Genomic DNA, 13,092 nt, shown 5'->3' on the forward strand with positions numbered 1-13,092 from the left:
TTCAAAATTAACTCACATCGGCCTAAAGCCTAGAACTAGGCCTCAAACTCTCCCTTCGTATCGTACCCCCGCCATTTCTTTATAGCCATTCATTTGTTCGTTCTTACCAGCCCACACCGCAGGGACCTGTTTTATATTCTTTGGGTCTTTCGGTAAAGCCACGTAGATAGGGTAAGTGGGTGGGGCGGTGTCCCTCGTTTATTAACGAGCTGGTCGTCTCACAAGCACAGCCACCGTTGCAGTGGTTCCCTCACATTGACATGCTCATCTCTCTCGATACAATGGCCACCTCCACAGCTGCGTCCTCGTGGAGGTAGATCAGCTCTCCGATCTTACATTTACGGGCAAATTCCATCTCTAGCCCCACCCACTTCCCCTTGGGCTAAACCCATCTCAAACCTATGTAACAACCTGCTTCAGCAGCTCTCCCGCTAGATATTGTTTTCGCCTGATGACGATTGCTCGTGTTGCGATCAAAACGTCGTGATATTTTTATTATTTTTCTATCTACGTGGCTTCACCGAAAGACCCAAAGAATATGAATTCCTGCAGTCATGAAAGCTTTAAGTCAAGATCATTATTTAGTAAGATTTAGTTAAAAACCCGAATAGGACCATGATGGGCGAGACCTGGACCGGTTTAAAAATTAAATCTTGAATTGTCACGCGAGTCGAGGCTGCGTAATGTCAGCTCGTTAGGCTTCGAAGATCTGAAGACATTAAGCGTTAAAGATTCCAAAGAATATAATGACAACACGGCACGCTCAATAAGTGTGTGAAAAAAGGAGCTATACAGCTCAATGGGCCTTACTTGGTAAAATACAAATAATTTAAATTTGCTTTTCATACAACTGCTAACCTCAGCAACAATCGGTAAATACGACGCTTCCGCTGGCCCGTGTCCCATTTCCATGCATTGAAAGCACACTGCACACACGGATATAAACGGTCTTTATTATATCACAAAATTAACATCATGTATAGTATAGAATAACGCTCATTTTGTACAGCACATACACACGCGCATCATTAGTTATAAACAAAACACGCACAAAGGGAGACCCTGCACCCTCAGCGCGTGAAGATATTTGACTGCATTCCAAGAGTTGAAGCATCCATGAGCCATACAGCCCCCACTGTCAACTCGCCCCCCTCTCCTCCTCCAATGTGCAAAGGATTCAAAGCATTCGCCCGACTCCTGGGCTGCAAGAGATTCCTGTTCTCGCAATACGAATGGAGTGCCAGCAAGACACGAGACTATTGTCATAGCTACAGCAAAGTATACTCTACATGTGGTGTGCCGCTGCTGAATGAAAGCCTCTGCACAAAGCTGGCGTACAATTTTCATGGACCCCAAAAAAAACGATCGTCGCACACAAATCTTGATGCGGTCAAGAAGTGTAAAGGTCACGACAAATATTGTTTTCGGTTAGATTGTGTCAATGTGTCGTAGACACACCTCCACATGACAGCCAATGAGTAAGGTTTGTCATGTGAACAAAACGTCCCAGCACATAAGTGTGTTAAAGAGAAAACCCGCAACATTTACAATGAATGCCATCACTTTACTCTAATTAAGACCCAAAATAGGAAGACTTATTGAGCATTCTGGCAATAACCTGACGATGCTGATTGTAATCACCAACAAAACGTAAAAATGGTCAATTGTAATGTTGTGGGTTTGCTCGCCAACACACTACTGGCGGGTCCTGAGGTTGTAACTAATTTGCATGTTGTGCTCGTTCCAATCCGTACTAATTAACTGCGTCGGGTGGAGGCAGGGGTACGACACTTTTACATTTATGCGATCTAACCCAAAAAAAACGACTTTATCGTGAATAATAATTGGGCACGAAAGCCTACTATGTGTTTAAACAGGAATGGAGTGGCAGCCAAGGAATGGAGCGCATCCGAGAGGACTCCCAGGGAGGAGATGCAGCAATGAGATTGGTTCGTGTGCGGGTGCCCAATGGATCGTTGCATCGCAGGGTCACAAGAGGTGGCAGCAACTTGGGGGTGTCTTCAGCCAGTCGTGGATCGATCACAGACGACGACCACAACTGGATGCGTGTACCGCGGCGCGGGCGTTCGGATGGATTCTGTTAAACTTTTTGGTGAATTTTTACTTGCAACCAACCTTCCTCTATCTCCTGACGCTACCCACCCCCAACCCCAAAACATCTGTCTTCTTTCCTTTTCCTGTCCAGCCCCTCCGCAGGGACACTGGGGTCCGTCAACTTCCAGCAGTAGCGGCAGCGGCCATCCTCCACTGTGGGCGATCATCGTCATCAAATTCCATCTGCTCCATCCGTCAGTCTCCTGTCTTTGTCCTCCCTCTGTTTCTTTCCACTATCATTGTCATTGCTTTTGTCGGATTGCTGTTTTGGTGGTTTTGTCGCGACACGACCGTACAGCGACAGTTTGCGTTCCTCACTTCTTGCCGTTGTTGTTCAGTCCACCTAGAAATAGGAATCCCCCCCCCCATCCCCAAAAAGGGTCCTCTCCGCCCCTCCTAGGTTCCCATGCATCAAGTGAAAGGTGTCCCTCTTCTCACAACTCATGGGTTTGCAAGTCCGCTGCGTGACCTCGTGTACCTCCAGCAAGGAAGAGGTCACGGCGACATCACCCCAGGGTCACGACCTCCACGTCTTCGGCGCACGCCAGTCCGTGCGTCGCTGCCACGGAGACCTGGGCAGGGTGGTCCGTCGCCAAGCGCACGTGGTAAGACCCTGTGGGGTCGGGAGGTCACGGAGGGCGTGGGTCAGGGTAAACGTGAGATTGGCTCAAGGTGAATTTAGGCCAGGGAAGTGTGGAGTGGCGAGAAGTGAGGGAGAGCTGTACCCTCCTGCTGGGCAAGGGCACCCACGGCGGCCGCCGCTTCGCCAGAGAAGAGGATTTGGTTCCCACCGGGCAGGGTCGTCACCGCAGTGACCGTGCCTTCGCTGTAAAGACAATCAGAATATTTATTTATATTGAAAGAATCCCATTAGCTACAAAGCTCTATTTCACAAATGTCGAGTAGATCTCCCCTGTAGCCTTAACAGACTGTTGGGGCAAATGCTGTTAGCGAACACCTATGTGTAGTCCGGGACGACACACAAAAGGGTGGGTGGCCAGGACCACGCCGAGCTGCATGTCTCCCTAGTGGCGATGTTTACACACCGCACCAGGTACACATTTGAGGCCGAGTCGACATAGGGGAGGCCCAGGACCGGTTCAAATAATCGTCACTGGTGTTGGCCATGAGCGGGAATCAAACTCGTGTTGCCGGGTTCGTAGCGCAGCGCGCTAACCACTGCGCTACCACCCCCCACATACAAACACACACCGACAGACTCGTGTTCACTTTTGTGTGTATGAGTGTTAGGGTGCGTGTGTTACTTGTGTAGTATGTTAGGGTGCCAGGGTGAGTGTTTGGGCAATTGTCAGTGTGATTGTCAGTATGAGTGCTGGGTCTCGGTGGCACAGGCTGGCACCTGTTAATGGCCACAGTGACGGTGGCCGTGTCGTGGACCCCCGCCTGGTAGACCATGTCGGAGAGGGTTTCCACCTCCGTCCATCCCCTGTCCATCTTTCAGGGGAGGAGACAGGTGGTGAGTGGTCGGTCATACTTCGTCATCAGCCATCCTCGATCCACCAGACGCACACTCACGATGCACCCCATCACCACACTCACCATCACCTGTACGAGGGACAAAGAGCCATCAGGGTTGATCGCCTGCACCATGGTGGCGCCACTGCCGTCATCGTCCGTGCCGAGCAGCGTGCTCGTCAGCGTGGTGGCCTCCTCCTGCTCCTCCTGCTCCGCAATGGTGGCACCATTGTCGCCGGCAACATCGTCGCCGGCCCGCCCTCCCGCCGCGGCCACCTGTGGCACGGGCGCATCGTCGAAGGCGTAGAGCAGGTCCTCACGCCCGTGCTGCCGGTAGCAGTTCTTGACGATGGCGCGCAGCGCGTGCGTCCAGGACACCTGCCACCGTGCGCCACACGGCCGCCCGGTTGCACAGCTTCATGAGTTGGTGGCTGCTCTGGTTAATACCGCGGTGCGTGTTAATAAAGAGTAATTTCACCTTGTAACGCGACAGCGACGCCAATGCCGACGCTGCACGGTATCCGCTCACTCTCGAAGAGTGACAACGAATCCAAAGAGCGAGGAGGAACCACAAACGAGCGGATGAGCTGGTGCCAAAGATTCACTGATTTCTGCAGTCCTCAACATATTAAGGTGTTATTGGCCAATTTATAGGTGTGCATACATATGGGAGGAAACAAGAGTACACGGACAAAACCCAAACGTGCAGATGAGTCCACATTTTTGCTGTACCGTCTTCTCGGCTATATATATGTATGTTGAACTTCTTCCATGCTGTACGCAGCCAAACGTGCTATGGGGGATCTTTGTATGTGTGTGTGTGTGTCTATGTGTGGTTCCCACCAGCTGTTTCTGCTGGTGGGAGCGTGCGTCGGAGCGCACGTTGGCCCACGGCACGTGGGGTGGCCACCACGGCGGGCGGCACGCCTCCTTTCCCCAGCCTGGCTTCCCGCGGCCCGTTGAAAACTTCAGCATCTCAGGGATGAAGGCCCGCAGCTGGGCCTACTCCATCACCACAGCGTCACAAACAAAAGACAAAGATCCCCCGTATAGCCTCAACAGCCTTTTGGGGCAAGTGTTGTTAGTGTGCACCTATAAAGGCCAGCAAGGCACACGAGGGGGTGGGTGGCCAACACCATGCCCGGCCGCCTTTGCATCCCTAGTGGCGATGTTTACACACCACACCAGGTACTCATTTGAGGCTGAATCGACCTAGGGGACGCCTAGGACCGGTTCAAATAATCTTCACTGGTGTTGGCCGTGAGTAGGAATTTAACACGGTTCATAGCGCAGTGTGCTAACCGCTACACTATCACGCCCAACACAAACATGTGCGTACACACACTAGCGCGTACACACACACATGCATGCGAGTGTACACGTGCCTGCGTCATCTTGTCCACGGATACGGGGATGCCGTCAATAAGGAGTGGCGGGAGCTCCGGTTGCCGTTGCCCCCCGTGCACGGCGGGGGCGTGCACCGAAAGTGCCTCCTCCACATCCTCCAGGATGGACGACTTGTACCGGCGCACCTGGGGCAATGAGTGTACGGAGACAAATATCCCCCGTACAGTCCTTAACAGACTGTTGGGGCAAGTGCTGTTCGCGAGTAGCGCCTGTGAAGGCCGGCACGGCACACGAGGTGTGGGTAGCTAGCACCACGCCCGGCTGCCTTGGTCTCCTTGGTGGCGATGTTTACACATAATACGAGGTATTAATTTTAGGCCGAGTCAACATAGGAGAGGCCCAGGAATGGTTCAGCGGGTATAAATAGATGCACACGCAAGTGCACGGATAGACATCTACACACTCACTCGCTAAGACATCACATATTCCCAATTAGGCCCACACAGGCTGTGGGGCAAGCGATGTTGGCGAGGATATATGAGGGGGCGGGATGTGGCCAGCACAATGGCCAAACACCTTTGTTTCCCCAGTGCTTATGTTTAATACACACCGAACCGGGAACTATTTAAGGTCGTCCTAGGGAAAGCCCTGGACTGGTTCAGATATTCGCTGCCACTGATGTTCGCTATGAGCAGAAATCAAACTTGGGTCACTCGGTTCGTAGCGCAGTGGTGGGGAACAGCTTCTTTGCACGGTTCAGCATCGTCCAAGTTCACTCCACACTCTCCCTCGCTCACCCCACGCTCTCCCTCGTTCACCATTTCACCGCTCTCACGCACGCACGCCCACCCCAACCCAACGAGTCCCCACTTACCCAATTGTCCCCGGCTCACTCTGGCTCACCCTTCCGCACGTCCCCGCTCAATCGCTCGCACACTTGCTCACTCGCCCGCCCACCCTCACTCCCTGCTCGTCCCCGTACCACGTTGTCGAGCGGCGCGGCGCCGAAGGCCTTGAAGACGGGGTTGGGTTTACGTGGAGACACAAAAAGCACCACTGCCTGCTGCCCCACGCGGGTCGTGTACTCGTCTATCATGCCCCTCAGCTTCCTAGGGGGGTAGGGGGGCAGGGGTGGGGGAGAGGGGGTGAATCACGACATTACCAGTGAGGAAGCAGCGAACTTTGGATGCAACATGAGTGAGGAGAGAGTAAGGGGAGTGTGAGGACAGGGTGAGGAGAGTGAGGCAAATGCGGGAGACAGTGACGAGAAGAGGGTGAGGAAAGGGTGAGGGGAGCATGCAGAGAGAGTTAAGAGTGAGGAGAGTGAGGCGAGAGGAAGGCTAGATTGAGGAGCATCGGGTAAGGCACGAGTGACACGAGAGTGAGGAGCGAGCGAGAAGTGAGTGCGGCGTGTGTGCCACTTGGCTGACCGCAGGAGCCTCGTCTGCTGCCGCTTGCGCACGAACGGGTTCGACTCGAAGGCATGCAGCCGCCGCCTCCTCCTCCCCGTCGCCACGGCAGCAGCGGCCGCCAACCCCACGGGGCCTCGGGTGATACAACGCGGACGCATTAGCTCTCACAGCAGTGGCGGCATCGCGCGTCCAGCCTGTGAGTGTGGGTAAGCATGGGCGAGCCTGGGCGAGCGTCCTTACCAGAAGCGGCGAGGTGTGCCGTGACCTGATCGGCCACGCTGGGCGCAAGGACACCACCGCCACCATCGCCGCCATCGTCGTAACCATCATCGTCGTCGTCATCATCAGCCGAGGATGACGATGGTTCATCGTTATCTTCGTCAATATCTTCAATATCTTCTTCGTGGGCCATCGTAGGTCCCAGGACCCTTGTGTAGGCATCCATCTGTTGGGTGATAGTGTGTCAAGAGTCGGTGTGTCAGGCGAGGAGTCGGTGTGTCAGGAGTTGGTGTGTCATGCGACGAGTCAGTGTACCAGACCTCCACCTGATTGGCAATCGCTGTGTCATCAGTGGTGGGACTTGGTAGCTCCTCCTCCATGCAGGCCGGCTCCTCCATGGCTGCATGGGCCAACCACAAAACATGGAAAACACGGGGAGGGAATGATTCAATTGGCAGGATGTGATTCATTTGTGTAGTCATTGGTAACTGGGATGAGACCACTCACTGCACTTCAAAACCCAATTTAATCAAAACTCAGTCCATGTCAGTCTATGGGTCGACATAATTATATGATTCTCTTCAAAAGTTATTGGTGACCGGGCTGAGGTCATTAACTCGCTATACTCGGCTTCATCATTGGTGGATGGCCGACACCTCGATTCGAACCCAGGTTCTCAACAGTGCTGACTCAGTGATTGACAAGGCCATTATGAACAGCACAAGCCACCCTAACACCACAATGTGGTTGTTTAACTGCTCATTGATGAATGTTGCAGGACACAATGTAGACATGAAATTTAATTCTAAGGGGAATGTAAATATTGCCAATAGATTTGTCAATATTGGACCTCTAGGGTTCCGTTTACAATGTAAATCAGTGTAAACATCGACTAACACGGTTCTCTATGTACGGTGCAAAAGACGTTCAAACATACACATACATTCGTCAGCCCATGATCAATCGCCCGGAATGCGACTGGTCTTATCAGATTTCCAAAGCAAGGCATGGTTGAACCTGGCTATTGACTAAATGGGCAATAACCACAAACACAATCAGGTTGTCATAAAGTAGCCGTGCGATACGTTTTGGGTAGCAGAGGAGAGAGAAACAAAACCCTTCATTGCACTCTATACATTCTAAATCCTTAAATAAAAACCCAACGCAGGACCCTCCTGAAAAGGAGTCCTACGACTCAGTGTGGCTTTCATGAATACGTTCTTATCGACAAAACGGGCTGTACATGTACATGTTGGCATCCATATGTACGCGAGTTAGAATCATGTGTGAATGAGTGGATGAGATTGATACCGCGTGGGTGAATGGGTGGATGAGATTACCGTGTGAGTGAATGAGATTACCAAGCTAATGAGTGAATTAGGTGCCAGCTCAGTTGTGGGTGCATGACGTTTGTCAAGTCAAATGTCAACCAAGAAATGTTGTGACGTGTGAGGTCATGTAAGTGACCTTGCGGACGACGCTAAATAGTGAGGGGGGGGGGTCACATCCAGTGCGGCTGAGTAGCTCGGCTCAACTGCGAACTGAATCGCGGCGCCTCTCTCTCCACTGCCAAGCTCCTAGTTCATATCGCCCCAAGTTTGTATCGCTCCTCGTTCCTATAGCTCCCAAACTACCTGAGCCAGCTGTTTAAGGCCACTTACGCCACTCTTAAGAATAGCCCACAGTGCGCCTGCCGGTCACGGGCCTCACCACAACTTCTAGATTTGAAGTTTTCGTGACTGCAAGGATTCATACCCCTGGTTTTTTCGGTAAAGTCACGTAGGTAAATAATTTTTTACCTACGTGACTTTACCGAAAAAACCAAAGATTACCTCACCACAACGTTCGGCGGGTCGTAAGGGTTTATCTTGACCATACTTCATCACGCTGGTCGGTGTGGATTGTTGGGGACGGCATAGACCTTAGAGTCCGGTATCACTATGTAATACTCTAGCACTGCCCTCAGCAGTTCTAACACCTGTTTATCCATGTGGGTCGCCCAGAAAAGCACTACTCAGGCTCAAACAAGCTCAAGGTCTGAAGTTTGATGCGCATTTTTTCATTGCAGTATTCGCTGACGCAGCAACGTTAGATATTACAATTATATACGTTAAAGTATGCTATTCATGAAAACTCCCCGACACGTTTGTAGCTTTACACTGCAGGCCTAGGCTATATGTGCACGCCTATGTAAACATTAATTGTTACCAATGAGTGAACGCACTAAACCTACACGCATAGAAATGTAAATATGCGCACGTGTTAAATTAAAACAACCTAAGAACCGCGCCCGCTCCGTAAGACGGACGTGCCCTGAGCCCCAGTGTCGCACTGGCCTCGCCTGGTTTCGTTCGCCGACTTTGGAGCCTCTTCCACGGCGTAACTGGCAAGCGAGGGACAAGGCTCGGCCGGGCCTGCAGGGCCCCGGGGTTTGGGCTTGGCCGCTCCTTTGACTAGACGCACTGCGGTGATGACGCAATCACGCACCCCGATGATGTCATCACGTACGGAGTTGCCCAATTAGAGACATCAGGCCAGTGATGAGATCATCACGTAACCAGTTACGCTTGGCGCGCGGAGCGCAAACTGAGTTACGTCATCGCGCACAACGTTGCGCGGAGTCGGGGGGGAGGAAATTGTCTGATGATGTCATCGCGTTTTGCGATGACGTCATTACGCAATTCTCTGCATAGGGCAATTACGTCATCGTGCATATATCGACAAACCACTTTTACAGGTACGAACAACAGTTCCACACTGCCCACCAGGTATAATACAGGTAGGAACTACAGGTGCAGGTAGGAACAACAGGTACAGGTAGGAACAACAGGTACAGGTAGGAACAACAGTTCCACACTGCCCACCAGGTATAATACAGGTAGGAACTACAGGTGCAGGTAGGAACAACAGGTACAGGTAGAAACACAGGTACAGGTAGGAACAACAGTTCCACACTGCCCACCAGGTATAATACAGGTAGGAACTACAGGTGCAGGTAGGAAAAACAGGTACAGGTAGAAACACAGGTACAGGTAGGAACAACAGTTCCACACTGCCCACCAGGTATAATACAGGTAGGAACTACAGGTGCAGGTAGGAACAACAGGTACAGGTAGGAACAACAGGTACAGGTAGGAACAACAGTTCCACACTGCCCACCAGGTATAATACAGGTAGGAACTACAGGTGCAGGTAGGAACAACAGGTACAGGTAGAAACACAGGTACAGGTAGGAACAACAGTTCCACACTGCCCACCAGGTATAATACAGGTAGGAACTACAGGTGCAGGTAGGAAAAACAGGTACAGGTAGAAACACAGGTACAGGTAGGAACAACAGTTCCACACTGCCCACCAGGTATAATACAGGTAGGAACTACAGGTGCGGGTAGGAAAAACAGGTACAGGTAGGAACAACAGGTACAGGTAGGAACAACAATTCCACACTGCCCACCAGGTATAATACAGGTAGGAACTACAGGTGCAGGTAGGAACAACAGGTACAGGTAGGAACAACAATTCCACACTGCCCACCAGGTATAATACAGGTAGGAACTACAGGTGCAGGTCGGAACAACAGGTACAGGTAGGAACAATAGGTACAGGTAGGAACAACAATTCCACACTGCCCACCAGGTATAATACAGGTAGGAACTACAGGTGCAGGTCGGAACAACAGGTACAGGTAGGAACAACAGGTACAGGTAGAAACAACAGGTTCAAACTGCCCACCAGGGATTATTTATCTGTCTGTCGTGCATAGCCACGCCCTCGAGTTGTTTTCATAGAGCGCTTCGGGCGGGCTCAGCACCACGTGACGCGCCGCATCGTGAAATGAGCCCCCAAAAAGCATTTGCAATTTATACGTCCTTGAATTGTACTAAAAACATAGGCAAACATCGGATAGCATGGGGGGGGGGGGGCGACATTTTTTTTTCAAAATCCCTTTTCTCAAATAACTTAATCATAGCAACTGGAATTATAACAATCATTATGGCATGCAAGCCAGATATTCAATTCAATCAAGGCCATAGGGTTGAGGTGGCTATGTGATGCCGCCGCCACGAAGCCGCTCGGCGGGCACCCCATCTACGACCTCGCCACCACCAAGCGACGGAGCCAGCCCCACTTCCCCCTCACCTCACCTCACATAAACACGCCCGCACGCATTCCCCCCCCCCCCCCATAGAGCTCCGAGGGGAGGTCACCTGGCTGACCGGTTTTAATCCGAGAAGCCCTTATCGGGATAACTTTCACGGTTTCCGGTGACCAGGGAATTGGACGACCTCCCCCGATGCTACTTCGCGGCGCTGCGAGCGGCATTAAGATTGCAAGGTCGTGGCGAGGGGCCACTCGGCCACTGCGGTTAAAACGCACCCCCCACACCCACGCACGTATCGACGAGACAGGCAGGGGAGGGACGGGACGGCATGGTTAGCATGACCGCAGGGGCTCTTGCGCGTAGTCGCTGATGGTTAGGATAATTACGCTTGAGCACGTAGGCACCAAAATTAGGGAAATTAGGGAAGTTAAAGGGTAAAAGCTGGAATTACAAATAAGCGGAGGTACGCGGAGGCTCCGCGCATAACTTCCCACGGCAGGCCTTTGTGATGGACGCCGCTGCATAATTTGCATAACCAAGGCACCATGCATAAGAAAGGGATTAATTAGAATAAACGCCGCAACACGCAGCGCATCTTATTAGCATAGCAAAGGCGCCCGGAACCGCCGCACGCGCCCTGACTGGCGCGCGCCCATTGTTAAAGAAAAACTGGGAGAGCACCGCAACAGGCGGAGCAGCATCTCTTTGATGTAGGGACGATAAAAGGGGGGCGAAAAGGGGTAGAGCCCTCTCTTGCTCCAGCATCAGGCCATGAGACGCTCTCCAGCCCAGCGACCCGGACGTCCGTGCGACGCATCGAAGTACACTGCGAGCACGGGATCAACGGACCACCGTGGGCACCTAACCGTGAGTAAGAAGGTGAATTAGTATCATAAGCCGATAAATAGGGAATAGGTCTAGGGGTATTAGAATAGGCCAGCTTCGTCGATTCTTACTGATTTAACATCAATTCCCAGGTAGCCGAAAATAAATCATTAATAGCTGATCGTGGCCTCGTGTGATCTCGTTGAGAAGTGTGAACGCGTGTGGTACTGTGTACACAGTGGTTCGCCACGTGGGAGCGCTGCGCAGAGCGGCGCAAGAGAGGGTGTCGCGTGTGGAGCTGTGTGTGGGTGTGGGCATACGTTCGCTATGTGGAGGATACAGGTGCGCGATTAGGAAAGAGAAGTATCATGGTAGTGTGAAGGGGACGTAATACTACTCGGTAACTAACTAACTAACCATGCCTACTACGCGGACCCGCGGTGGAGGGGAATCCTCCAGCAGTGGTTCGCCTAGCAGCAGGGGGGCGAGTAATGATGTTAGCCCGGCCGTTAGCATTATCGAGGGAGGGATCTCGGGGGCCAGCGACCCCCACATATTGGTGTCAGAAACGGGACGATCCCCCGCACCCCCAAGGGAAAGAGGCCCCCCAACCCAGATTAAAATCAAATGCACATTTACGGGCAAAGGAATTCCATCATGGAAATCGTTTGCCCGCAGCATCAGGGGGGCTAAAAAGGTTAATGGGTGGTCAGATGAGGCGTTGCAGCAGTTAGAGCTACATTTAGATGGGCGGGCAGCTGACTTTGTGGAAGCTTTGCCCGCAAGCGCACAAACTCAGTGGGAAGAATTAACGTGCCAACTCGAACGGCGCTTCGGCACCTATGACGAAGAGGAGGCGCAGGCGGCCTTAGAGGCACGCCGCCGCCAACCCGGCGAGGATCTGCGAGATTACGCCGAGGACGTACGCACGCTGACCCAGCTCGCGTACCCGGAGTACGAGGCAAAAATAATTGAGGGCCTCGCCGCCGGTAAAGTCCAGCGATATTTGGCACGCACCCCGTGGTGGCAGCCAAATGTAGACGGTGCACGCCTCTCCTTTAACTCCCTCGTCGAGCGCGCGCGCAAATGCGAGAAACTCTCGGGTGAGCGCGCACAGCCTCGAGGTAGGGGACGAGAGTGTGCCGTAGCGAGCCGACTCTCCGACGAGGAGGAAGAGCTCGCCATCGCAGTAAGGGGACGGGCAAGGGAGCCCCAGAGACCCAGCGAGACAACCCCGGGGTGGGTAGCCGGGTTACAGACCGGCATGGGAGAGTGTGAGAGAGTGTTAGAGAGTGTGAGACTCTCTCACACTCTCTCACTCTCTCTCACACTCTCTCACACTCTCTCACACTCTCTCAAACTCTCTCACGCTCTCTAATGCTCTCTAACGCTCTCTCACGCTCTCTCACGCTCTCTAACACTCTCTCACACTCTCTCACACTCTCTCAAATTCTCTCACACTCTCTCAAACTCTCTAACACTCCCTCACACTCTCTCACACTGTCTCACACTCTCTAACACTCTCTCTGGCGTGGACCAATCAGTTTCAAAGACAATGCATTTGTAATAAAGGACTCGTTCACTGGGTCTGTCTCC

General features: G+C 52.4%; 1 protein-coding gene across 8 annotated transcripts; it reads right to left on the reverse strand.

The window, feature by feature from the left end:
- Positions 1-935: 935 nt before the first annotated feature.
- LOC144946173 (nuclear respiratory factor 1-like) lies at positions 936-9,081 on the reverse strand. 8 transcript variants are annotated; one of them, XM_078874981.1, is made up of 11 exons: positions 9,057-9,081; positions 6,896-6,969; positions 6,591-6,795; positions 6,369-6,483; positions 5,921-6,047; positions 4,977-5,123; positions 4,435-4,593; positions 3,676-3,969; positions 3,476-3,570; positions 2,841-2,941; positions 936-2,728 (listed from the first exon to the last, which is right to left on the reverse strand). In XM_078874981.1, the coding sequence occupies exons 2-11, from the start codon at positions 6,965-6,967 to the stop codon at positions 2,622-2,624; spliced, it is 1,422 nt and encodes a 473-aa protein (XP_078731107.1). In that variant the 5' UTR covers positions 6,968-6,969; positions 9,057-9,081; the 3' UTR covers positions 936-2,621. The 8 variants fall into 8 exon arrangements, with proteins under 8 accessions (XP_078731107.1, XP_078731104.1, XP_078731106.1 ...); XM_078874978.1 differs by lacking the exon at positions 9,057-9,081 and adding an exon at positions 8,911-9,047; XM_078874980.1 differs by lacking the exon at positions 9,057-9,081 and adding an exon at positions 8,906-9,047.
- Between the last annotated feature and the right edge of the window lie 4,011 nt (positions 9,082-13,092).

The sequence above is a fragment of the Lampetra fluviatilis genome, chromosome 40 (assembly GCF_964198595.1).
Source record: "Lampetra fluviatilis chromosome 40, kcLamFluv1.1, whole genome shotgun sequence".
Lineage (NCBI taxonomy): Eukaryota > Metazoa > Chordata > Hyperoartia > Petromyzontiformes > Petromyzontidae > Lampetra > Lampetra fluviatilis.

Bases quoted from the DNA above. Each gene is read 5' to 3' on its own strand.
- LOC144946173 (XM_078874975.1), bottom strand. From the start codon at position 8,452: ATGAAGTATGGTCAAGATAAACCCTTACGACCCGCCGAACGTTGTG. The intron at 5,124-5,920 runs GTACGGGGACGA...TCATTGCCCCAG, and splicing joins CCGCGCCGCTCGACAACGTG to GTGCGCCGGTACAAGTCGTC. The intron at 3,970-4,434 runs GTGGGAACCACA...GCACGGTGGCAG, and splicing joins CCCACCAGCAGAAACAGCTG to GTGTCCTGGACGCACGCGCT.